This window comes from Elgaria multicarinata, chromosome 9 (assembly GCF_023053635.1).
Source record: "Elgaria multicarinata webbii isolate HBS135686 ecotype San Diego chromosome 9, rElgMul1.1.pri, whole genome shotgun sequence".
Taxonomy (NCBI): Eukaryota; Metazoa; Chordata; class Lepidosauria; order Squamata; family Anguidae; genus Elgaria; species Elgaria multicarinata.
This window is the reverse complement of record NC_086179.1, coordinates 83,995,581-84,021,355: the sequence shown is the minus strand read 5'-3', so window position 1 is coordinate 84,021,355 and position 25,775 is coordinate 83,995,581. Positions and strand designations below refer to the sequence as shown.

General features: G+C 42.1%; 1 protein-coding gene across 2 annotated transcripts in view; it reads left to right on the top strand.

The window, feature by feature from the left end:
- CACNA2D1 (calcium voltage-gated channel auxiliary subunit alpha2delta 1) overlaps nt 1–25,775 on the top strand; it is a 488,318-nt gene that overhangs the window by 442,694 nt on the left and 19,849 nt on the right. For both annotated transcript variants that reach the window (XM_063134222.1, XM_063134221.1), the window contains 10 exons: nt 4,207–4,283; nt 8,154–8,214; nt 14,342–14,442; nt 15,590–15,671; nt 15,932–15,994; nt 17,251–17,354; nt 19,120–19,197; nt 19,507–19,574; nt 21,163–21,201; nt 22,780–22,851. In XM_063134222.1, the coding sequence (XP_062990292.1) occupies nt 4,207–4,283; nt 8,154–8,214; nt 14,342–14,442; nt 15,590–15,671; nt 15,932–15,994; nt 17,251–17,354; nt 19,120–19,197; nt 19,507–19,574; nt 21,163–21,201; nt 22,780–22,851 (745 nt within the window). The remainder of the gene's footprint in view (nt 1–4,206; nt 4,284–8,153; nt 8,215–14,341; nt 14,443–15,589; nt 15,672–15,931; nt 15,995–17,250; nt 17,355–19,119; nt 19,198–19,506; nt 19,575–21,162; nt 21,202–22,779; nt 22,852–25,775) is intronic.

Below are 25,775 nucleotides of genomic sequence, written 5' to 3'. Positions count from 1 at the left end.
AATATATCTCACCATAGTACAGGACAGTGCGCAGGTGAATTTGTGTGCCTGCCTGTTGAGTCTGCTGTTCAGGTGCTAAGTGGGCAGCATTTACTATGGTTCTTTATCTGAAAACTGGAGTTAAACTGAACAGCCCATTTAAATAGAGGGTGCTTTCAAATAGAGAATGGTCTTCTGGAAGTCCTTCAGATAGAGGACTGCACCATGTACATTGATGGTGCTATATAAATAAATAATAATAAATAATAATAAGGACTGTCTTTTACAAAAGAGGGCACATGGCAGTTTGGAAGCTGCAGCTTGTGCAGAATGCAGCGGCCAGATTGATAGCAGGAACAGGGAGGTTTGAGCATATAACTCCAATTCTGGCCCACTTGCATTGGCTTATACGTTTCCAAGCCCAATTCAAGGTGCTGGTTTTAACCTATGAAGCCTTACATGGCTTGGGACCGCAATACCTGATGGAATGCCTCTCCCAACATGAACCTACCCATACACTGCGCTCAATATCTAAGGTCCTCCTCCAGGTGCCTACTCCAAGGGAAGCTCGGAGGATGGCAACAAGGGAGAGGGCCTTTTTGGTGGTGGCCCCCCGACTGTGGAATGATCTCCCCGATGAGGCTCGCCTGGTGCCAACACTGTTATCTTTCAGGCAGGCGGTCAAGACGTTCCTCTTCTCCCAGGCATTTAACACCATTTAACAATGCTAAGTTTGTTTTCTAACAGACCCCAGAACTGTTGTTTTTTAAATGGATACTGTTGTTTTTATACTGTTGTTTTCGTTTCTGATGATTTTTAAATGTGTATACTTTTTAATGTTTACTGTTTTAACTTTTGTAAACCGCCAAGAGAGTTTTGCCTGTGGGGCGGTATAGAAATGTAATAAATAAATAAATGGCTATCCTAAACCATTAATTCTGGCTTTTGCATATACAAAAATCTCCTAAGCCAAAAACCTACCCTGGCTGCTTTTCGTTTGTTAATTTGTTTTGGTCAGTGCGGCCCTCTCAATAAGTGTCACTCTTCTATTTTGAAAGTTGGCCACCGAGTCAAGGATCTGCTCTTCAGGTGTCCTGGCAACCGGTGGCACAATCCAGAGCAGATCCTGTGTCTGAAATAATTTAAGGCAGAAATTCCATCCCATCAGGCTTCTGATGATTTATATTCCCTGGCAATCACTTAAGCTGAAGTAGTGAATTTTATTAGGTTGTGGGTGTTTTAAAAATGCCACAATTTGATGTGATCCATCCATCATTAGCAGTCATAGTTTCCTATTTTCTTACCCAGAATTTTAAGCAGGGTATTTCCTGTCTTATTATTCTGCCTCAACGAACACTAGTTATCTCTTTGACATACTTAAGCCTCAAAGACTTCTGCAATTTCTTTCTGAGCTGTTTTTTTTTCTTTTTGTCAGCTGAAAGAATAGCACTGACATCTCATGGGGCCTATATTGCAATGCACACATTTATACATAAAATTATGGGTTTTAATTAGTAGTTTCTGTTTTGTAGTAACTGTTAATGGCAGGGAAGCCTCTTCTGATTTCCCTTGAGGGGAATTTGTGGAAAGCTGTCACCAAATAATTAGTCATTCTACTGTGTGCAGCAATCGCTGGTAAAGGCTCTCCTGGCTCAATATTCTGTTGCTTGTTTTAATGTTAATTTCTGCCAGCATCTACTAGAAATCCTAAGTAACCCAAAGTCCCATTCCATTATTTTTTTTCAAAAAAACACCATTTATTTATTGAGAAATTCCACCACCCCCAAAAAAACCTCCTGTTCCATGTTTATGAAATTTGATGACCACAGTGGTAGAAGTGAAATTGTGGCTCCCTGAGAATATTTTAAATTTCACATAATCTTCAACATTTAAACATTTAAACGGCCTCTGAAGGATGCTGTTGCTTCTAAAGGAAGGTGTTTTCAGTGGCTCCTCATTATGATAATTATTAGACAAAATGTTAAGACATGAACCATAAGTTAGAATTGAATAAAAGGTAGACTGGGGGCCTTGCTAGACGGAGGTTTAGCCCGGGGCTTGCCCCGGTGCGTCCAGATGACACACAGGGGATCCCAGGGTCAGGCAGGGGTGAAACCTACCTGGGCGTAGAGTAAATGAAGCCCCATTTAGCCTGGTTTTTCCCACAGTCCTGGCCTCAGGTCAGGCTGAGGCCGGGACTGCAGTCATGTGGATGTTCCTCCGTTTTTCCCAGCTACCGCACTTACGCGTGAGTAGCCAGGAAAAGCGGCAGACAGGTCACAGCACTCCTGCCCCCTTCCCCCGATTCCCCCCCCACGACCTCCCCTGGCCTCCGATGCCCCCTGTCCCCACCTCCTGTGTCCTGCCGCCACTGCGCCACTGATGTCCCCAGCCGCTCTGTCCCACTGCCGCCGCCACTGTCCCCAGCCAGTGTTTCCTGTTGTCGCTATGTCCGGCCTGCAGGACATGGCAGCAGCAGGCATCACAGGCCAGACATGGCGACAACAGGAAACGCCAGCTAGGGACAGTGGCGGCGGCAGCGGGACAGTGCGGCTGGGGACATCAGCGGCGCAGCGGCAGCAGGACACAGGAGGTGGGGACAGGGGGGGATCGGAGGCCAGGGGAGGTCATGGGGGGAAATTGGGGGATGGGGACGGGGGGACCCTTTTTTTTTTTTAAAAAAAAAAAACAACCTTACCTTTCCGGTGGTGCGTTCCTGCGCATGCCGGCCCCTTTAACAACAACAACAATAAAAATGGCGGACGTGACGGGGCTTCATCGCATCTGACATGTAGATAGGCGCGACGGCCCGTGCTAATTGTAGCACGGCCTCGCCGTGCCTGAAGCACCGATTTTCAGGTAGGTCTAGCAAGGCCCTAGGATATACTTCAACCTTGCAGCTCTGCAAAACAAAGTGTGTCATCAGACAAGCGTTTTATTGCACGCTCGTTATTAGCCACTCACGGTTTTTCATAGGTCCTTTTGATCTGCGCATCTCCCACTCCTTCTGGTCTTTTTTCTGTCAAAAAATTAAGACCCTTTAATGATAAAAACTCACACTGAGTGGGCCACGTGGTCGTTGCTGCTTACGCTTTCTTTCTTGTGTGAAGGAACAGGAAGCTGTCCATCCCTATTGTGGGACAGCAGCAGGAGGCCAAAACGTTGATAGTGAAATGTGATGCTCAAACGTATGGGCCGTGTACAAGGTCTTGAGCTGTTTGTATCTGGGAATATTTTAGAGCAACTGAAACATATCAACTGTTTGATATCTGCCAGCTATAGAAAAACTTACTCTGCGGGCATGCAAGCAGGAATACCCAGTTTGTCTTTGGTCCACAAATTTTTCCCCGGACTTCTGTAAACAATAACCCTGCAGCTAACTTTACTAAGGCAAACACACACATTCAGGTACAGGTAACAGTGTTTCCTTAAAGACGTAAGGTACAAATGTAGCTCCTGGTTTTCCTTTGAAATAAATGGGGTTGTATGGAAACCTCACATGCTAAGTTACAGCAGGATGTGAAAGCTCTGGAGGAAATAGCAGTAGCTGCTTTATTAAACAAGACTCTAGCCCTTGTCTGCCCCTTTTTTTCTAGTGTTTGCAATTTGCATGCAACCCATGAATACTAATTTTCAAATAGGCATTGCCATAAGAAATGGTGACTCATCCAAAAATATCAAGATGGGGTAGAAAAGTGCCTCATTTGCTGCATCCCATCTTTCATTTGCCCAAGTTTACATGGGGCAAAGCTGAAAATAAAGTAGCTGGCCAAATAAATGTATTCCGTGAAACTGTGGGCTCATCTACACGAAGCAGGATAAAAGGCAGGAGCCACACTACTGCTTTATAGTGGTATGGAAGTGCACTGACGACTGTTGGGACCCATGATACAAACCATATACCACTTTCATACCACTTTCATAGTGTTATATCCTGCTTGGTTTCATGGGCCCCAACAGTTGCCAGTGCTCTTCAGTACCACTATAAAGCAGTAGTGTAGCTCCTGCAGTAAACTTCAATGCTGCTATAAAGCAGTAGTGTGGCTCCTGCCTTTTATATACCGCTTTCATAGTGGAATATTCTGCTTGGTGTAGATGAGCCCTGTGTGACTGTAATTTTGTGACTTGTTTTTAATTACATCAAAGCTGGGGGGAATATTGAGCTGCTAAAGCTTTGGATGATATTGAAATGTGCCTCTGCTTTCACTGTTTATGCTTCTTCTACAGTTTGGCCTTGGTATTACCATCCTACAGCTTTTACTATATTAAAGCCACCATTAATGAAGCTCTAATTCAGGCTAAATGTAAGTAACTTTGAACTTTACTCAGATTCTGAGTGTTACTGTGCAGTATGCAGGATTTTCTTTGTTTTTTTCCTTTAAAGCAGCATTTTGAAAGCCATAAAGTTTGTGAAATTCACTAGTGTTTCCATGACGTACCCCGACTCTGCAGCAATGATTCTAAGTCATTGCGTGAATGTGCAAGGTACAAAAAGTATTCTACACCAGTAGAATATGTTCTGCTACCCTAGTTGCACTAGTGAACCTATCTCTCTCCCCCATCTCCTTGCTTACCAAATCATTGCTTTGCGTATCCTCTGTTGCTGTCTTTTTAAGGGTCTGATAACTAATGTTTCGAAACGCCCATCTGCAAGGCTGCAGTTTAGCAGAGCTGCTTCTGTATCGTGCGCTGTAGTTGCAACACATTATGCAGTAGTTCAACACCAACACCACCCTGGGTTAAAACAGTTTTGCTTAGTTTGAGTTTGTAGTTGGATTGCTTTGAATGTTGCATACCATGATGTGTGTGATCTAAGTGGGTGCAATCTGGATGGCATGTAACTTGGATTCCTTTCAAGTTGTCACTAAAGTCAGAAGGAAAGAAGAAAAAGAGAGAAAGTACCAGTGCAAAAACAAGACAAGAGAGAACCTCTAAGGTAATCAGAAATACAGTTTATTCAGCCTGGGCTGAATTAACCTGAAAATATGCCTTAGGGGCTCTTTCTTCTTTGGTTACTGGAATAAGAAGGAATACATAGAATGATAATTGTATTTCCAGTGAATTCGTGTTGTTAACACCCCAGTACTGCACATTTTTACTCATACCTTGGCTCCGCTAAGTGCAACGGAACACACTTAGCTCACCATTAAATATTTGATAGCCAACACAAGATTGTCAACCACTCATTTGCCACTGGTGTGCAAAAAGGCAGAGGGACAATTTTTGCAAGGGAGAAGCAGAACATGGAGTATTCATTGTGGAGAAGCAGGAGATGGGGTGCTTAACCCCCACTTTTCTTTTCTTTTTTTTTAAAAAAGGAGATTTCTGGATCACCCTTCAACCAACATGGTTTCCAGGACAGTTTACAAGGGCAAAATAAAATAGCAATCAAATCAATACCCACAAAAAGGGTACAATCATAAAAATAAAACCTAGTATTTAAAAACAGCAGTTGAAACGATTCGGAGCTTCTGAATTGACCTCAGTTCACTTTGGCCGAGATCCGAAGCTGAAGCAAGATTTGGATGTCCAAATTATTCAGACATCAGACAGGCTGGCTGGGTGGATGAATAGGTACCCTGTTGGGACGCATCCCCCCAGTTCACGCCTCCTGCCCGCTGGGCCTCACAACCCCCCTGCTTCTTATATGGACCCGTGGCGAGGCCGGCAGCTTCAAGGGGGGCATTTTGGTTTTTTCCCCAGAAAATCCTCCAGAAATGGTAGCCATAAGCAACCATATATGCAACATTGAGCCTGTGGCTCAATGGATGCATCCGGGGCGTGTGTGTGTGTGCAGGAGGCATCTCCCTCCTCAGCTGATGCTGGGTGGGCTATGTATGGCTTTAAAAGTAAGCAACAATTGAATTGTTCTCAGAAATAGACTGGAAGTCAATGAAGCTCTTAATGATGCATTCCCAGTATCCAGCCTCTGTTTTGTAGCTTAGCTTAGCAGCTGTATTTTGAACTTACATCACTTTCCAGGCAGGCTTCAAAAGTAACCCCACATTTGTGAACCACCCAAAGAGCTTTGGCTTTGGGATGGTATAGAAATGTAATAAATATGTAAATAACGAAATAATCCTTTTGCCAACTATCCAGCAAATGGGCTAAGGAGTCTCTCCTGCTTGGTTCTTCTCTGCTGCTTCCCTGCAAATTTCCACCCCCGCTTTGCGTCTTCAGGTGCAAATGTAGGGTTGGAAATCCTATGCTTGCTGCCAAACATCTAGTTTCCACCCTTTCATGTTGAGGATTGATTGAGAAATGAAATGAAATTTGTTCTTCATGAAGGCTTCTATATAATTTTAGGACTTGCCCACACAATTTCTGAGCTCGACTGATTTGGCTTAGCAGATCACAAGTTGCGTTGGCCTAGTTTAGGGATTAACATCTAACCTTTACTTGGCGGTCCTCTATCTTACTGAAGACCTCCTACATTTCCATGTTTTGTACGTCTCCTGTACTACTATATGCATTCACATCATCTCACATGAGTAGGCTGCAGAAGAGAGCAGTTAAATGACCCAAATAGCTGTCCATATAATGTCTGAATTGGCCCTGTGTTGCTGGTTAGCTCAAAACTATATTTCAATCTGATTTGTAGATATGTGATGGCTATATATGTTTAGCGACACACCATGTTGCATGATTTGTTTCCTAACATTCTGAACTTCGGAGAAATTCATCAAATATGAGTGCATATTTGTTAGACTGAATTCGTTAGGAGACCCCAGAGTCAATGTCTCCTTTACGCAGACCCTTGAAATAGCCGCAGTATATAGAAGGTACATTAAAGAAATAATTGATCGAAGACATGCATTCAAGTCTTCAGAGATGTTTGTCTTTTCTCCAGAGCACAGCTGTACAAAAAATGAACCTCTGATCTCTCTTTATGCCACAATATTTTTATTCAAGGGGCTGGTTGAATAAAATATTGCTTTGTGACCCCTTTTGCTTTACCCTGTTTTTTCTGTTTCCCTGCCTTCTCTTTCTGACGGATTATCACAGTCCCAAAGGGCAAGTATATTCTTGTTGCTCAATTTCCCTCTGTTTACTGCTGTTGATATTTTCCGCTTATATTTCCATTCCTCCTGGATGCTGTCCTTTGTATCTTTCAAATCAGGGCTTCCTCGATGCTGGTCAGTTATTACAAAGATAGAGAAGGAAAAGCGTGTACACACACATACATATATATATATTATGGTGTCATTTTTTTTTCATATGCTCTTCAATTTATGGTTGCCCTGTTCTCCTTGTTCGTTTGACCCTGTCACCTGCCAGTTCATGAAGAAACTCATTCCCTCCACCCAACCCTAAACTGAACGTATGTGAAGTAAAATATTTTAACACTGACATATTTTACAAGCACTTTCATTTTTGGATTGGCATTCTGTCAGCTGGAGTTTCAGTTAACATGTGGCCAAGCTTAGTGAGTCACTAATGTGCCAGCTTTAACTTGCAGTGATTGTTACACTGTTTCGTATCGTATTGCTGCTGTTTTATGATAAGTTGAGATATACCTCTTCTAATGTGAAAATAGCAATGTTATGGTGAATATTGATTAGCTAAGGAAATACCGTTGGTACCCGGGTGGTAACCATTTGACATTTGCACCTGGGATATCTACATAAGTTTGCCAGAATACCTGCATAACTTCGTGTTTTCTGACATTTTGCCAGTGTAGCTCTTGGTGTTTCCCATGATAAGGACTCAGGGCTGGTTTGGATGTACTGATCCCAGCTCAGATTTAGTAAGCTGAGGATGAATGTCAAGCCTGTATACTTCCTTTAGCCCCACCCTTCTTCTCATCACATGCTGGCATTAGTCCTTGTATTGTGGTTACTTTAAACCACAGTTTTCTATTATGTCCAAGTCCAAAATTAGACCATAGTTTCCCATTCCAGATGCACAAGGGGAAGGCAAGGGGGAGCATTAAACACAACTCTCCTTCCTGGCTACATAAACTATGGTTTGTTAATCTCGGATCATTATGTCTGAACCAGCCCTTCGTGTTGGCAAGTCCTAGGAAACGTTTTGCAAGAAGCTTAATGTTGAAATCCACTGGACTGAATGTGGAATTTATCCAGTTAGTTTTGCTTTTTAAAATAATCACCAAGCCACACAATGCTATAAAAGGCTAATTTAACCTATCTGATCTTGCATTTTCATCTTTGTAGTTACTGAAACTCTGAAGCTAGATCGCTTTGATGAATTCGGATACACGCTTTTAGCACCAAGGTTGGTCATTTTTCGTGGTGTAAACAGTATATACCCAAGCAGTAAATCAGAAGTCTAGACTAATGAAATAACAATTATGAAAACATGAGAATATCGAATAAAATGGGTTGAACCAACACTGACCCCACATATTGGCGGCAAATTGTGGGTTAATTAAAACAACCCAACATTAACCAACTATTAGTTGATAGGTTGACTTTGGGTTGTTTAACCCACAATCAACCCAAAGTGTCCGGATTTGCACATCACGCAGCAACCTATGATTGGGCCAGACAGAGGTTGCATATTGAAAAGGACAATCAGTTGTGCGTAGCACGCTGTTATGTGTGAAAATCCCACTGAGTTGGTTGCACTTCATTCCCATTGAAATCAGTGGGACCATCACCTATATTAAGTCATGACTAACTTGTCCCATTGATTCCAGTGGAACCTATTTTCAACTAATTTATGTTGTATCTACAGTAAGTCACTGTGGTTAGGAGGATTTATTAATAATGGGATTTGAGTCTTTTAAGGACAAACTCTGATGAAGAGTGTATAGCATGTTACCTTAATAACAGCTCAGTGCTATCACACATTAAAATATTTTGAAACCAAGTTAATAATTTCTTTCTTTTCTCTATACTGTAATCCAAAGGACAAGAAAACAATCCCTTTATTAGAATCAACAAGTGTTCATAGAAGAGTATGTGAGCTTCTCTTTCTCAGCCTACAGCCTTGGTTTCTTTTGCTTGTGAAATATTAATAATTATCATAATCAGAGGCTATATCCCAGTGATAGAGCACCTGCTTTGCATGCAGAAGGTCTCAGGTTCAAGTCATGGCATCTCCAGGTAAGACTGGAAAAACCCCTGCCTGAAACCTGGAGAGCACTTGCCAATCAGTGTCAACAGTGCTGGGTTAGACGGACCAATGGTCTGACACAGTATAGGGCAGCTTCCTATGACCCTAAGTGCAACTAAATTCTCCATAACACTAGATGATGAAGGAAAAAAAAGTTGGTACAGGTGCTGTGTATGTATGTATACAGTTAACAGTGAATGTCCAAAATTTGGTAAATCCCAAATCCTAACCCCAAACCTTGCAAATGCATGAAAAAAATTAGAATATCTATTGCTGTGAAAATGCCCCCCTCTCTCACACACACAAATGCACGAACACGTATTCACATGGACAGAATGCTTTCATGGCTCCATTTGGAGGCCTTTATATAGGGTTTTCCTAGCAGCCCCCAAAGTTTTATTTTAAAAGTTAAGTAAGAGTATGTGTTTAAAAGAAAGGGGTCATAACTGCAGTACTCTCCGACTTCCAACTGTTCAAGAAAATTAAGTACATTTACATGGGAATTCTACTGAATTCAGTGGGCCTATAAAATACGTTGAGCATTTGAAGGGGCAAAGTTGTGTCTCTCGCACTGCATCCAAGTTGGCAGCGTCAGGAGTGGTGTGAGAGCATCCTTTGTCCTAAGCACATAGATCTCAATCCATGATTCTACATAGGCCCCCTGCATGATTAGGGCTCAAGGACCGGAGAAGCTCATGCAGGTAGAAGTCTATGTTCATAGGCTGCCCCACCTCAAATAACCATGCAAATGCATAGATGGCACAGGTAGGCCTAAGAAGAGGCCTTGGACAGTATCCAGTGCTGCCCCTGTGCCTCCAATATTTGTGTTGTGCCAGCAAAACCCTCCACTGGCAACCTTGGAAATAAGCTGAAATTCTCGTTTCTGGAATGGGACAGGTTCTATCTCAGGAACGAGGATTTTGGCTCCTTTCCAGTTGGGTCCTGCTGTTGGATGGGCAGCCCTATTTCAGTCAAGGCAACTTGTCATTGGGCGAAGCTGCTGTACAGACTCCTCCTCCTGCTGCTTTCATGGTGAGGTGGAGCCAAGGCTCATAGGAATGCAGCGCCAGCACTTTTTTATTATTAGCAGGGAGGCTGACATCATTTGTTACCCATCCACCCCTCAGGGTTCCCCATTTGTCTGAGCTCAGCAGCACATTTATTTATTTACAATATTTATATACTGCCCCCCCCATTGAAAATTTTGGAGCAGTTTGCAAGATAAAATAAAATAAAAACAGAATAAACCACTTTAAAATAGATTTTAAAAGAAGCAAAATGCACAGTGAACCATGGCGGGTCATTAAGGAAAGCCTTCCTGGAATAATGATGTTTTCGGGAGGTGCTGAAAGGAATACAAAGTTGGCGCCTGCCTGACCTCCAGAGGCAGGGAATTCCACAGGAGGGGGCCACCACACTGAAGGCTCTTCACTTTTCACTGTAGCTGAGGAAGAAATGGCTTCCCCCAACATCAGTATATTGTTCCCTGTCGTGATGCAAAGTGTTTTGTGGTGGCTTGATCTCGAATGGGCAATTGAGACCCATTCGCTTTATAAAAGTCCTGCTCTTGGTGGAGAGGAAAACTGCTAGAAGGAGTTTGTTGCCTGCAATTTTGGACTCTCCTTGCGGGCGTGGCTATGGGAGGTGCCTGCACTTCAAAAAGATGAGTGCCTGCACTTCAAAATGTATCGTTATACTACTGCCTGCATCAACTGACCTCGTCTTGCCTCATCTCACCTCACCTCATATCTCACTTCTCCTTGCCCTGCCACCCTCCTTGTCTGCCTGCCATGGAACCTCCTACCAGTATCTGCCTCTGGCCTTTTGGATCCTTGGAACATGACCACCATCCCAGCTTGAGCCACATCAACTAGCTCTGGCCCTTTGGATCTTTGCCTGCCTGCTCTAGAACCCGACACACACCCCAGACCATCTTAGATGATGGCATCTGCTCACGGCATTTTTGATCCATTCTGCATGCACCAGAACTGGACCCCAGCCAGGCCCATACCCACAGCCTGTTTTTGTGCTTGGCACTGTTCAGAATTCACAGTGGCAAAGAGATTTCGGTGGAGGGGTGGGAAGGTTCTCAGAGATGTTAGTCTACTGTTGCAGATGTTGAGTATGAAATTGCAAAGAAGCAGAATCGTTTAGGACACCTTGTTCCAGATACCTCATGATGATTACAGCAACGTTATTAACACAGATCAGTCATCTTAAAGCAAGAAAGCAAAAGATGGGGATTGGGCTGTATGCATGTATACCTAGCAGTTAAGCACATTTTATTGTTTAGATAACAAAAGTTGCACACTGAGTAGAACCAGTAAATTGGCCAGAAATCTACAAACTCCTGAGTAATGCTTACATGTCAAAACGCAGAGAGACATGCACAATTTTATTTATTTATTCATCACATTTCTATACTACCCCAAAGCTGTTCTCAACAAACCATCAAATACAGTATAAAATAGATTGCAAACATGTAAAGTATAAATCTACAGTATAAAATGAAGTAAAAACTAGAATAAAATCTAAAAGCAGTGCAGAGTTTTAGTAAACAATAACAGATTTAAAACAGCAGAGCTAAAAGACTAAAATGCCTGGGAAAATAAAAAAGGTTTCATTTGGCACCAGAAAGAGCACAAAGTAGGCTCCAGGTGAGCTGCTCTGGGAAGCTAATTCCACAACTGGGTGCCACAGCAGAAAAGGCCCTTTTCTTGCATCTGTTTACCGGCTCTCATCCAGTCTATTGCCATGCTCAAGTACTGATTCAGAACAGCCACTGTCTCATCTGGATTTATTTATTTATTTATTTATTACATTTCTATACCGCCCAATAGCCGGAGCTCTCTGGGCGGTTCACAAAAATTAAAACCATTCAAAGTATAAACAACAGTATAAAACCATAATATAAAATACAATATAAAAGCTCAACCAGATAAAAACAGCAGTAATTCTTGAAATGCAATTCTTGAAAAGAAGAGATAGAGCTGGGTCTCATCCGCATATTGATGACACCTCAACCCAAATCTCTGAATAGTCTCCCCCAGCGGTTTCATATAGATGTTAAACAGCAAGGGAGATAAAATCGCACCACAAGATGTAGTGATGGCCACCAATCTGGATGGCTTTAAAAAGGGGTTGGATAAATTCCTGGATGCAAAGGCTATCAATGGCTACTAGCCCTGATGGTTGTGTGCTAGCTCCAGTATTCAAGGCAATAAGCCTGTGTGCACCAGTTGCTGGGGAACATGGGCAGGAGGGTGTTTTGCACCCTGTCCTTGTTCATCCCTGGCCGATGGCTGGTTGGCCACTGTGTGAACAGAGTGCTGGACTAGATGGACCCTTGGTCTGATCCAACATCAGGGCACTTCTTATGTTCTTATGAATTCCATAGGACAGAGCAATAATCCCCCAGCACCACTTTCTGGAATCGGCCATCCAAATAGGAGTAGAACCACTGCAGTGCAGTGCCTCCAACTCCCAGCCCAAACAACCTGCCCAGATGGATACCATGGTCAATGGTATCAAAAGCCACTGAGGAATTTACAATCTCTTGGATCCAGCCAGATTTCCCCTGTAATGTAATAAATAATTACATTATTATTAGATGTAATAAGCCATGAAGGGCAAGGGTCAAGCACACAGGTGGTTGACGAAACATGGTCAAGCACCTTGTCCATTTCCTCAGGTCTAAACAACTGAAACTCAAACAATAAAACAGAAGTAGATGGTGTTCTGGAACCCTCTGCTAGTGGAACTACATTAATTGTGGTATCCAATTTATGCCGGATTTGAGCAACTTTATCTTCAAAGTGCCGTACAAACTTTTCACAGCATAGTACTGAGGATTCCACCATATCTCTCCCTGGCCCAGTTTGTAGCAAGCCATGAACCACTTGGAAAAGCTCTGCTGGCTGACACTAGGAACGTTGCGAGCACCCAACTGGGACCAGGAATATGGCGGGCCCCCCATATCTGGCCCCCCACCAGACCCAGTTGAGCACAGAACCCGCTAGAATGATCACAAGGCCCCTATGAGTGGTCGGCAGCTGCCCACCCGCACTGTCCAAAATTCCACGCTCCCCTTCGCATCAATGGTAGGCGCGATTGACACAGCGGAGGGAATTGCACAATTTCTGGAGCCTCTGCAAATTGTGCACGTTTAGCAGCTGTAAAGCATTCACACCTTTAACCTTGCATAAATGGGGCCTTTACAGCCCACATTGATGCAGAGGGGAGAAGTGTGCAATAGAGCACCATTTCCAGCAGTGTGGGCAGAGACTGCCATGCTCTCACCAGGCCAACCTGAGTCTCGAAGAGGTGGACAGCGGCAGTAATGGGGTGAGCATCCACCGAGGCAGGCCCGGGTGAGTTTGGTCACCTCTAGCCAACGCTGAGAAGATGCAAAGGTAGTGGAAAAGAACTCCCTCTTTGCCACCATCACCGCCACAAAGTAGGCTCAATAATGAGCTTTAACCTGTGCTCAGTCAGCCTTAGCATGAGTTTTTCTCCACCTGCATTCTAGCCATCTTCCCTCTTGCTTCATTACTGCACAGGTTTATACCAAGGAGCTGGCCAGGCCCTGCTCAGAGGGAGAGGGGTCTTGGGAGTGATCATGTCAACTGTCTGAGCCATCTCTGCATTCTACAGAGTGACCTGGGCTTCGACAGGAGCACCAGCCATACCAGCAGGAAAATCCCCCAGAGCCCTCTGGCATCCATTGGAATCCACTGGCCTCCAGGGGCTGACCATTTTAATAGGCTCCCAACCCTTGCAGAGGGGAAAAGCCACTGAGAATCTAAACCTCAATAGGAAGTGATCTGACCATGACATGGGAGTAATGTCAATTCTCCCACTTTCAGGAGAAAACCAGTTCAAGTATTTGTCCTCTTATGCTCTGTTGCGTCTGAAGTTAAAGTGGTGCTCCTAATGTGCGTAATGGCCCTTTTCATTACTGTGACATTTTGTTTTGGTTATTTCCTAATAGAAAATTCATGTCAAGACTGATCATTCAGAGAAAAATGCTCAATTTTGGGTTTCCTTGTTTTGGGCATTTAACTTATCCTAAGTAGATTATACTATTTGAATTTCTCTGTGTTGCCAGAGATGTTGCTTACACACATGATACTAAATCAAAATGGTATCAACTGCTAGAGAAATTGTTGTTTGGTACCAGAAGACATGCAAATCCTGGCATGCTCAACCAGAACTATAGGCAAGTGTTTTTCTTTATCAGATTCATTAAAAACAACTTTAAAACCTTTTCTTTCTTCCCCCCTAGAGAATACTGTAGTTCTGTGAAAATAACGGAAAAGAACAACACTGCGTTTCTTCTGAATTTCAGTGAATTTATTGATCGATATACACCTCAAAACCCTTCATGTAAGTATTACTTTTTTGTTAAATGAAGTCATTTGCACATAGGGATGGCCAAAAGCATCCCTGCCTGCACTGCGCTCCGCACACTACCAGCTGGATCCCCACTGGCCGGCTAATAATAATAATAATAATAATAATAATAATAATAATAATAATAATAATAAAATTCTTACCCACCTGTTCGTTTCGATTGAGGCGGGGAACAGCAATAAGTATAAAATACATAAAACTGAATTAAAAACATAGTATACATTATAAAAACATCCTAAAACATCCTAAAATTCCACTGGATAGGCCTGCTGGAATAGATCAGTCCTTATAGCTTTCTTAAATGCTGAAAGACTGTTAAGTTGACAAGTCTCCTTTGGCAGGCCATTCCACAGTCTGGGAGCAGCAAAAGAGAAGGTCCTCTGTATGATGGCTTTTGTATGATGGTTGCAGTCATCACAAGGTTATTTGCTAATTGCGAGACTCCTCATATTGGTCTTAGGTGAATGTGTGAAGAGTGTTCTTAAAAAAAAAGAACAAGCATTGCTCAGGAAGAGTCAGCAATGCTGCTATAAATAGAAGTTCTGTGGCATCAACCATTTTGAGTCTTTTGAGATTGTCCATAAGCATGTAGTTAAGAGTAATCTGGTATACTTGGACTATCAAAAGGCTTTTGAGAAAGCCCCTTGTCAAAGAGTCCAGAAAGCTTTGCAGTCATGGTGTAAAAGCATGGATCCCTTTATATATTGTTAAAGTAAAGATCAATAAGAAGAAGGTAGACATAAACACAGGGGAGAATTAAGCAGTACCCTGCACCCTGATTTGTATTGGGACCACTGCAATTCAATTTATTAATAGATGATCTAGATTCAGGGATGAGCAGTGAAGGAGCCATATTCATGGGTGACACCAAATTAGACAGGATGGAGAAATTCCAAGAGTTCTTAAATGGGCAGGGGGTCATATCTCAGTGATGTAGCACGTGCTTTCCATGCACAAGGTCCTATGTTCAGTCTTGGATTCTCCAGGTAGGTCAGAGAAAGAACCCTGTCTGAAATCCTGGAGAGCTACTGCCGGTTAGTATACCAAGCGAGATGGACCAATGGTCTGATAAAGCAACTTCCCGTGTTCCTAACTGATATTTGCTTGTTTCCTTTGATAGGTAATGAGATGGTTATGAGAGCTTTGCTGGATGCAGGATTTACAAATGAACTTGTTCAGAATTACTGGAGTAAGCAGGACCCGTGAGTGTTCTTTTCCTTCCCTCCATGCCCAAGTATTATGGCTATTCCTAGTTTCAATTATTATGATATATTAAAATAATATCGGATCATAATTTACATTGTTTATAATCAAAGCAAAAAAAGAAACACACCCCATACTGTAGCATTAGTGTATGTGTATTTAAATATTTTGATTTAGAATATTTAAGAAAACACTCTTGTGAATATTGGCCATCATTGCAAATTCTCTTTGATGCAAAGCTTTCTCTCTTTCTCCACAGTGAGGGAATTACAGCACGATTTGTAGCTACAGATGGAGGAATCACCAGAGTGTATCCCAAAAGGTAAGGGCCCTTTTAATACTACATAATACAACAGAGATGTTGCTATAACAACTTCCTTAAGTACACCTAATTCTGTGTTGGATTGTGACCAGAATTCTTCTAACCTCGCACCTTGAAATTGTCATTTGGTAATGGCATATTAAAGTGATAGTCCTTACACAGAACAGAAACATCTTGACTCCTCCCAAATATAACTTTTTTGTTGTGACCCATATACTGGAGGAAAGTTACCATAAGAAGGTCATATCTTGCATGGATAGGTAGGGTGTCTAGCTCCAGATTTCCAAAATACATAACAGGAACTTGATCAACATAGTCTGAAATTGTCATTCTCATAAATTTCAGAATACACATTCTGAACAAACTGCATTGTTCACATTTTGAATTGCAATCAGTGTAAATGTAGACCAAAAAAAGGAAAGGGGTTTTGCTGAATTCTCCTTATAATAGTATGCCCATATCCAATGAACTAATTCAGCCATATGCTGTGGAATTGTTGACCTTTTAAAAAAACAGAAGATCAAACCAGTCCATACTCCAGGAAATAAAGCCAGACTGCTCACTTGAGGGAATGGTATTAAAGGCAAAACTGAAGTACTTTGGCCACATAATGAGAAGACAGGATACCCTGGAGAAGAGGCTGATGCTAGGGAAAGTGGAAGGCAAAAGGAAGAGGGGCCGACCAAGGGCAAGATGGATGGATGATATTCTGGAGGTGACAGACTTGACCTTGGGGGAGCTGGGGGTGGCAACGGCCGACAGAAAGCTCTGGTGTGGGCTGGTCCATGAAGTCACGAAGAGTCGGAAGCGATTGAACGAATAAACAACAAACCCTGTATCTCCAATCGCTTTTGAAACTACCCTCCATTTTGAAAGCGGTTTGCCAAATGGTTACTGTTCATGAAATATATTGAAGCTACATATCACAACGTATCATATCTAGTGTTTAAAATGTAAGTAATTACGGCAACACATAACATGTTAATCTTCTCAAACACAATGCAAGTAACAGTGCAGTCCTGTATATCCACTCTCAGACGTATCAATGGGTCTTGCTCCCAGATGAGTGGGTATAAGATTGTAGTCTTAGGGTTGCAGTACTTCCCTGGGAATAAGCCCCACTGAACTCAGTGCTACTTCCTTCTGAGCAGACCTGCATAGGATTGCACTGACCAGGTTTTGGTTTTATTTTTTAAAAAATGTTTTTGATTCAAAATAAAAAAAACACACACCTGACATTTGTGTCTCATGTTCAGTGCAGGCGAATATTGGGCAGGTAATGCTGAAACCTATGAAGAGAGTTTCTACAAGAGGAGCTTGGATAATGAAAATTATATCTTCACAGCTCCTTTTCCCAACAGTAAGTCATTGGGCACTGAAAAGGATCTTATTAAAGTCCAGGCATGTACTCATGAACTGTTCATGCTTGATTGTTCAACTTTTAGGTGATCCCTAAATGTAATAAATAATAATAACCCCACAGTAAAAAAAACTAGGCAATGTGAAAAAGTATAAAGAGAAATTTTGAGAGTATAAAGAGACATTTCAGTAGCAACTCATCAATAATTTGATCATTTGTAGTTAGCAATTGCCTGCAGCAATAATACTATAGATAGTTAGACTTAATAACTAGTTTTAACAGAAAACAGGTAAAGTATATTCTATCCATCTTCTGATGCTATGAAATATTGAGGAAAACTGGAAGAGAATGGATAATGGCTGTAGGTAGGATGACCTTATGGAAAGGAGGACAGGGCTCCTGTATCTTTAACAGTTGCATAGAAAAGGAAATTTCAGCAGGTGTCATTTGTATGCATGCAGCACCTGGTGAAATCCCCTCTTCATCACAACAGTTAAAGCTGCAGGAGCTATATTAGAGTGACCAGATTTAAAAGAGGATAGGGCACCTGCAGCTTTAACTGGTGTGATGAACAGGGAATTTCACCAGGTTCCCCATATATACAAATGATACCTGCTGAAATTCCCTTTTCATTACAACTGTTAAAGATACAGGAGCCCTGTCCTCCTTTCCATATGGTCACACTAGCTATAGGGAGTTTCCCTTACAATAGTCCTAAATGTCTGTTTCCTGGAAGCCTTACCAATGCTGTAAATTACTATAATTAAGAAATGACTATGCTCTCTTAATGTCTGGACTAGCCGTACAGATGATATAATAACATCTACCTAAGATTAGTAAAATGTTCACATTGGGAAATATGCTGAAAATTAACAGTCCTTCAACTACGTAAGGGCAATGCTTGTGCAACCTGCAAATCTGCATATAGTCACATCAACAAAGGTTCTTGTAGTCTCTCTTCAGGGGGATGACCCCTGGTTGTTGGATGGAGGGAAATCAAGACCTACCTACCAGTATTGCCATTGAACAATTATTATTGGAAAATATTTAGTGCCCCTTAAATGCACTAACTAATTTTAGCTACAGGCAATGGACCCTTTTCAATGAAAGAAAATATCCAACTGAGGCTTTTACTTCCATTATCATTAAGAACCTGATTTATCCAGAAGTGTCATCAGATGGCATTCCTACTGATTAAGTCTTATTTGACTCTTTGACCATAGCTAGACGGGGCGATATCCTGGGGATCACCCCAGGATCGTCCCTATGCATCCAAATGATGCACAGGGCATCCTGGGAGCAGGGAGGGATGATCCCTTCCTTTCCCTGGGATATCGCCCTACAGTTCTAGCCCATTTTTTCCATGGTCTCAGGATGATCCCGAGACTGCGGAATGTGTGGCTGGGCGTTGCAGTTTGTCCCGGCTCCTCACAAGCAACTGCGAGGAGCCGGGAGCCAGGCATGGGGCACAGAGCTCCTCAGGAGCTCTGTGCCCATCGGGGGGGGGAGGGGGAGGTTTTTTTTTAAAAAAAAAAATCTTCACCATTTGCGCCCGAGCGCCCATGCGCTCTGTCCCCTTTAAAAACAAAAACAAAATATGGTGGCCACAATGTCATAAAATCACAAGATCGCCTCCTTCCGACCCCCTCGTCTAGCTGAGGCCTTTGATTTATAATGACTTTGGTTTATTTGAGAACTGGAATGTGGCAAGGTTATTACATAGTTACCTACCACTAAAATATGACCTTCTACTTCTAAATTTCAGGAACGGTCTCTGAAGAAGGCATTATGGTAAGCAAGGCTGTGAAAATTACCGTCAATGGAAAACTTCTAAAACCAGCAGGTAGGAAGGAATGGTACTGACATTCTGCAAAGAAATGCCATTTGTTATTGAGCTTAGTAAAATGCAATTCAAAGTCTTGTTCTATAGCACAAATGTACATTACTTAGCTTTCTCATAAATCAGTCTTTCTCTTTGGCCATGCTAAAGTTCTCACGGATTTGTTAATAAAACTGCAAAAAATTAAATAAAATATGGAAGCCAACAATTGACCCTAGATAATATGTTCTGTTATGATATACTAGGAAATGTTATAGCTTTGCATTTTACTGTATGATTTATTTTCCTCACATTTCATATATTTCCCATTAGTTGTTGGAGTAAAAATCAATATAACCAACTGGATGGAAAATTTCACGAAAATCACGACAAAAAATCAGGTGAGGTCTCAGTGTGAATGTTTGAACTTCATTGGCCCCATTCAGAAGACATCTTAAACCACAGCTTTAACACAACGATTAAGCCAAAAAGCCAGGCTGTGTTCAGAAGACACCTTAAACCAGGGCTTTAACCACGGTAGTAAAGCAAAAAGCCTTATTCACTGTGGATAAAGTCATAGTTTAAGATGTCTTTTGAACACAGCCTGGCTTTCTGGCTTAACCACTGTGGTTTAAAACATGGTTTAAGGTGTCTTCTGAATGGGCCCTTAGTCTTGGTTCAAATCTAGGGATGGTGCCTGACTGAATCCGGGAGTCTGAATGTACCCCCCCATGTGGCCCCCCAGACCTAGTTGTGTGCACTCGGTGAGAGCACAGACCATTCTTGAGCTCTCATGACCCCCCCCCACTTACACGCCTTTACCCTTGCATAAATGGGGCCTTTAGGACCACCATTGACACAGTGGGAAGAACTACACAATTTTGGCAGTGAGGGCGGGGAACTGCCAAGTGCTCGCTGGGCCAAGCCAAGCCTCAAAAGAGGCTCGCGAGGTCCAGCAAGCCGGGGCGGACACCGGTGGTGACAGAGCGAGTATCCGTCAAGTTCACCCACCTCCATCTCCCGCTTAAATCTAGGATTATTTTGCACGCCCTTGATCTGCAGAGTAGCAGCCAGTTGGAAATATCAAGCATTCATACACCAATAAATGGGCAGAAGCCTGTTAATTTGTTCCTAATATCCAATAGAGCATGCTTTGCACCAATGCGTGAAAGAGTGGGAATGTTGTAATTAAAAAGAGGCAGTCATAATATCAAGTTCCTCTGATTAATTACTTTTGAGTAAATTGGGGCCAAACAGGGCCCTGCTCAGTCCAAAATGTAAACTCCACTAGCACAACCACCTTCCCCACTGTCAGTTTGCCTTTTCCCTGACCGCCAAAGCTGTCCAAAAGTTTACATAAGCAGAAGAAAGGGGCACCAGCAGCAACAAAGGGAAGTCCAGGTTCTTGGCTGCCATCATGCTATCGAGCATGTACATGTGTGGACTGAGCCTCTTTCAGCGCAAAGAAAGAGATGGTTGCCCATCTCTGCACAAGAGTGGTAAAATGCAGGGATTTTCACCCAAAGTCTGGTTAGAGACATTTGGGGGAAGCTGCCTATAGCCCACACATGTTTGATTAATCTGTCAGTCACTTTAGGTACAATCATCTTGGAGAAAATAATAACCTGAAAAGAATGCAAAGAAAATTGCAAATAATGCCTTGAAGATCCAAGGCCCAGGTGCTGTAGTGGAAGGACTTGGCCCATTCATGGTGGGAATATAATGTAGAGCATTTCCACACTCACACAGAACTATGGGAAATCCTTGCTTCATACCTATGTTTGTTGAACATAGGAACATAAACATTTCAATAAAGGGCTTTGTACGGTTGAATATAGAAATAGCTATTATCACCAGTTGATCTGTGAATCTTTTACACAAACAACTTATTCATATTGTTGAAATTCGACCTGGATGCAAAAGTAGCATTAACTCAACTCTTCGCTTAAGAACAAAGTTCGTAAAATGTGTTATACTTATGTTTTTCAGTGCAAAACTGAACTATGTGGATGTGAAAAGAACAGTGAGGTGAGAATATTTTTTGTTGTTGCTGCATATATTGAAGCTGTTGCTTTGCAGTTCTGAAACTTTCCTTTGCCAGCCACACTGGATTCCTTATCAGCATCTTGACGATTTCCACAGGGCGGCTTGTTAATTATGCAGTGTTGCAAGTTAATCACTCTGAACAACCTAACAACAAGCCATGGGTTCTCAAGGTAACTTGTGCAAAGAAAATAAGCCACCATGCAGAAAAATGCCCTGGGTTCAGACCACACTTACCTACAGTTCAACAAGAAATCCACAGTTCAACAACTCATAGTCAACCACTGAGTGTGAATTAGCATGTTGTGCAAACTCAGTCAATTTAAATATAATACGTTGGTGTCTGCTGATTAGGGATTAATAATCCTACCACACATGTTTAATCAGGCATTGGAATATTTTCTAAATTCTAAACATAGTATGGAGCATAAAAATGGTTCACAGATACTGGTGGAATCTGAGGCCATAGCTAGATAGGGCGAAATCCCGGGGATCGCCCTGGAATCATCCCTGTGCATTCACATGATGCACAGGGGATCCCGGGAGCAGGGAGGGATGATCCCCTTTCCCCGGGAACTCACCGTACCCTTCTAGCCCACTTTTTCTTCAGTCTTGGGCTGATCCTGAGACCGCAGAATGTGTGGCTGGGCGTCACAGTTTGTCCCGGCTCCTCGGAGGATCTTGAGGAGCTGGGTGTGGTGTGGGGGGAGCGGGAATTTTTTTTAAAAAAACCACTTACCTTCTACGCATGAGCGCTCGTGCGCTCTTTCTTGACTAAAAACAAAATGGCGGGCATGACGTCCTTTTCCTTCCTGGACATCATGCGCCGAGTGTAGACGAGGGTGACGATCTCAAGATCATAAAATTGTGAGATCGCCACCATCAACCCCCCTCGTCTAGCCATGGCCTGAAACTCAACTGAGCATGGTTATATAACCTCTCAATAAGGTCTTAGATTACCATTTTCCTATCCATTGCATGATAATTCGTATTGTTTTCTCCTGTTCTCTTTCACCTTTATTTTTGCAAGTGAAGGAGGTGAGACAATAACAAGACAAAACAACTGCATGGATTGAAAATCTGGCCATATTTATTAAATTTGATCTGCAAAGGTGTATGAGTGTCCCTGGGCGGTTACTCCACTATACAGCAACTAGCAGGTCAATGTAATTGGATGAAACATTCTTTGCTTGCTGGATGTCGAATATAGAATCGACACCCCTCAGGATTTCCCCATTTGGAGAGACAGGGGACATCCCCTGTCACACACACCCCCCACCGGGCTGCAAAACATTGGGTGTGCGTGGGGAGATGGTCCCACAGGCAATCCTTATCACCCCACTAGGGCTGCAAAATCAGCAGCAGAAGGTCCTCAAGCATCGCCTATCACCACCAATAATGCCTCAGAATGATCATCATCCCTATCCAGACAAACATCTGGGACTCAACTAAGCATGGTTATATTACCTCTCAATAAGATCACCATTTTCCTGTGTGTATTCCATTGTAATATAAGTTCATATTGTTTTCTCCTGTTCTCCTTCACCTTCATCTTTCTGCTAGCATGTTGACTGTGTTATCCTTGACGATGGGGGATTTCTTTTGATGACAAATCAGGATGATTATATTCCAGAGGTAAGTGTATGGTTAAAGAGTGATACAGATTAGGTTGTCTAACCTCTTAAATAGAAACTACTTTCATTACGACAAATCCAATCAATTTAGAAGCTTAGTTTAAGATTGCAATTAAGATTTCAGATTCCATAATGACGAAATTTTGTGTGGTCAGTATGCCTTGACTAGATTCAAGTTTAGGGTTAGAGCACATACACATCAGTTACATCTGCCGTATGGATACCACTGAAAACAGTATCAAACCACAGTTCTTCTAAGAACTCAGTAGGTGGATTTAAGCAAGGCCCCATATTTATTTATTTATTATTTATTTATTTAATTACATTTATATACCGCCCCACAGCCGAAGCTCTCTGGGCGGTTTACAACATTTAAAAATAGTAAACATTAAAAGTATACAATTTAAAAACAACAGCAACACACACACACATAAAAACAGTATAAAAACAACAGTATCCATTTAAAAACAACAATTGTGGGGTCCATTAAAAACAAACTTAACGTTGTTAAATGCTGTTAAAATGCTGTTAAAAATGCCTGGGAGAAGAGAAAAGTCTTGACCTGGCGCCGAAAAGATAACAATGTTGGCGCCAGGCGAGCCTCATCAAGGAGATCATTCCACAGTCGGGGGGCCACCACCGAAAAGGCCCTCTCCCTTGTTGCCATCCTCCGAGCTTCCCTTGGAGTAGGCACTCGGAGGAGGACCTTAGATGTTGAGCGCAGTGTACGGGTAGGTTCATGTCGGGAGAGGCGTTCCATCAGGTATTGTGGTCCCAAGCCGTGTAGGGCTTTATAGGTTAAGACCAGCACCTTGAATTGGGCTTGGAAACATATAGGCAGCCAATGCAAGCTGGCCAGAATCGGTGTTACATGCTCAAACCTCCCTGTTCCAGCTATCAATCTGGCCCACTGACCATATCTCGCCCACTGCCTCCCTTTGCAATATGGAGATAATATTTTTGGCTTACATTTATAAGGTTGCTGTAAGCACTACTGAAACAATATATGTAAATCAGTTTAATCACCCATAAATGGTATTACTTAGCAAGTGGGGTTCTGCCAACCTGTGTTTGTGTGTGTTTCTGTGCGTACATACACACACACCATTTATACACTGTATTTCAAAAGAGCCCTAAAAATGGCCCAGAAATCTAGAGAACAGGAAAAGGAAAATTATTATTATTATTATTATTATTATTATTATTATTATTATTTATTACATTTATATACCGCCCCATAGCCAAAGTTCTCTGGGCGGTTTACAAAAGTTAAAAACAGTGAACATTAAAAAGAAATATACAAAATTTAAAACCATAAAAAGCATAAAATACAAACAAAAACAGACAATATCCATTTAAAAAAGTGTGATCCTACAGATGTTAATGGACTGCAACTCCCATCAACCATAGCTAGCAGAGTCAGTGGTGAGGGGGTGATGTGAGTTGCAGTCCAACAACATGTGAAGGGCCATACATTCCCCATCTCTGATTCAAGTAATAGGTGTTCACATGATGCCAGCACCACGTATCATGCATCCTTCTAAACATATATGAAGTGGGGGTTGAAAATTGGCAGTCTTGCCATTTTTGATGGAATCTTGGTGACATGTTTACATCTATCACATGCTCTGGTCCTGGATTTGATAAAGTGGTCTTGTTATTTCAGAGCTGTTACAGCAGCTCTCATCATTTTCAATAAAAATAAAACTTGTTAAATATAAATCTGGAAAATGCCTTTCTGAATACTTGATTGTGGAACCCTTCCCTATATTTCTTTACACTATGAAAGCTCAGAATCAGAACATATGAAGGAATGATTCACACAGCCGATGTGCTCACATTGTCATCATTCCCTCCAACAGACCTCTCTAATGCTCAAATGCTATCAGCTTGGAAGGGAAATAAGGCAGTGTTTTGTACATACTCAGGTGACTCCCTGGGTATTCAGAAGTATATAACTTTGCAAATTTAAAGAAACAGATTTTTAAAACCCTCCCTTCCCCCAAAAATAAACAAACCCGATCTAGTGGGCCTGTTCAGACTACACACTAAGCCATGGTTAGGCCACTAAGCCTTTTGCAGCAAATGGTTAGTGAGTGTGTTTGAAGTTATGTCACCACCATGGTTAGGAATAGTTCACATGACACATCAAGTCATGGTTCACACGACACGCTAAGCCATGACGTTTAGCTCAAAATGCTTAACCACTGTGGCTTAGCATGTCGACTGAACAGAGCTTGTATGACTTCGGAATTTCGAGACATGTGAAATATTGAGATGGTAAGAGAATTTAGAGTAGCTCTCTTCACTCAGTGTCATCAGGTCATGTCTGTACTGGTTTGGGGGTCATGCTATGATAGCTATTCATGACTACCCTGCAGTTAGAAGAACAGCAATAGGGCCTGGAAGCACCCAATAAATTAGGTCCATGTGCAGCTACAGTGCCTCCAATTCCAATAAGCGAAAAACCCTATTAAACTCTCTTCCTGACAGATTGTTTTGAAGATTCATAGTACGCAAAAGTGAAGCCTGGATTGAAAAAAAGTAAATTTGTTCAGAACAAAAGAGTAATATGGTTTGGACTTGTTTAAAACTAATAGGCCTCCAGAAGAGGTTTAACTTCCTCTGTATCAAAAAGCAACACTTTGCAATATCTTGGGTTCAGCCTTCAAAGAGAAATAGCCTTGATCAATCTCAGCAGCTCTTTTTTCATTGCTTTTAGGGTTTTTTTTTAAACGTCTGGCATTTGTAATAATTCATTGCCAGCCTACATTCAGTTTTGATGCTTTGCCTATGAATATCTGCAGAACGCTCTGCTTAGGATCTAAGTCTCATAAAAGGTCAAACCGTTGGCTGCATTGATAATAATAATAATAATAATAATAATAATAATAATAATAATAATAATAGAAAGCAGGGGCTTTC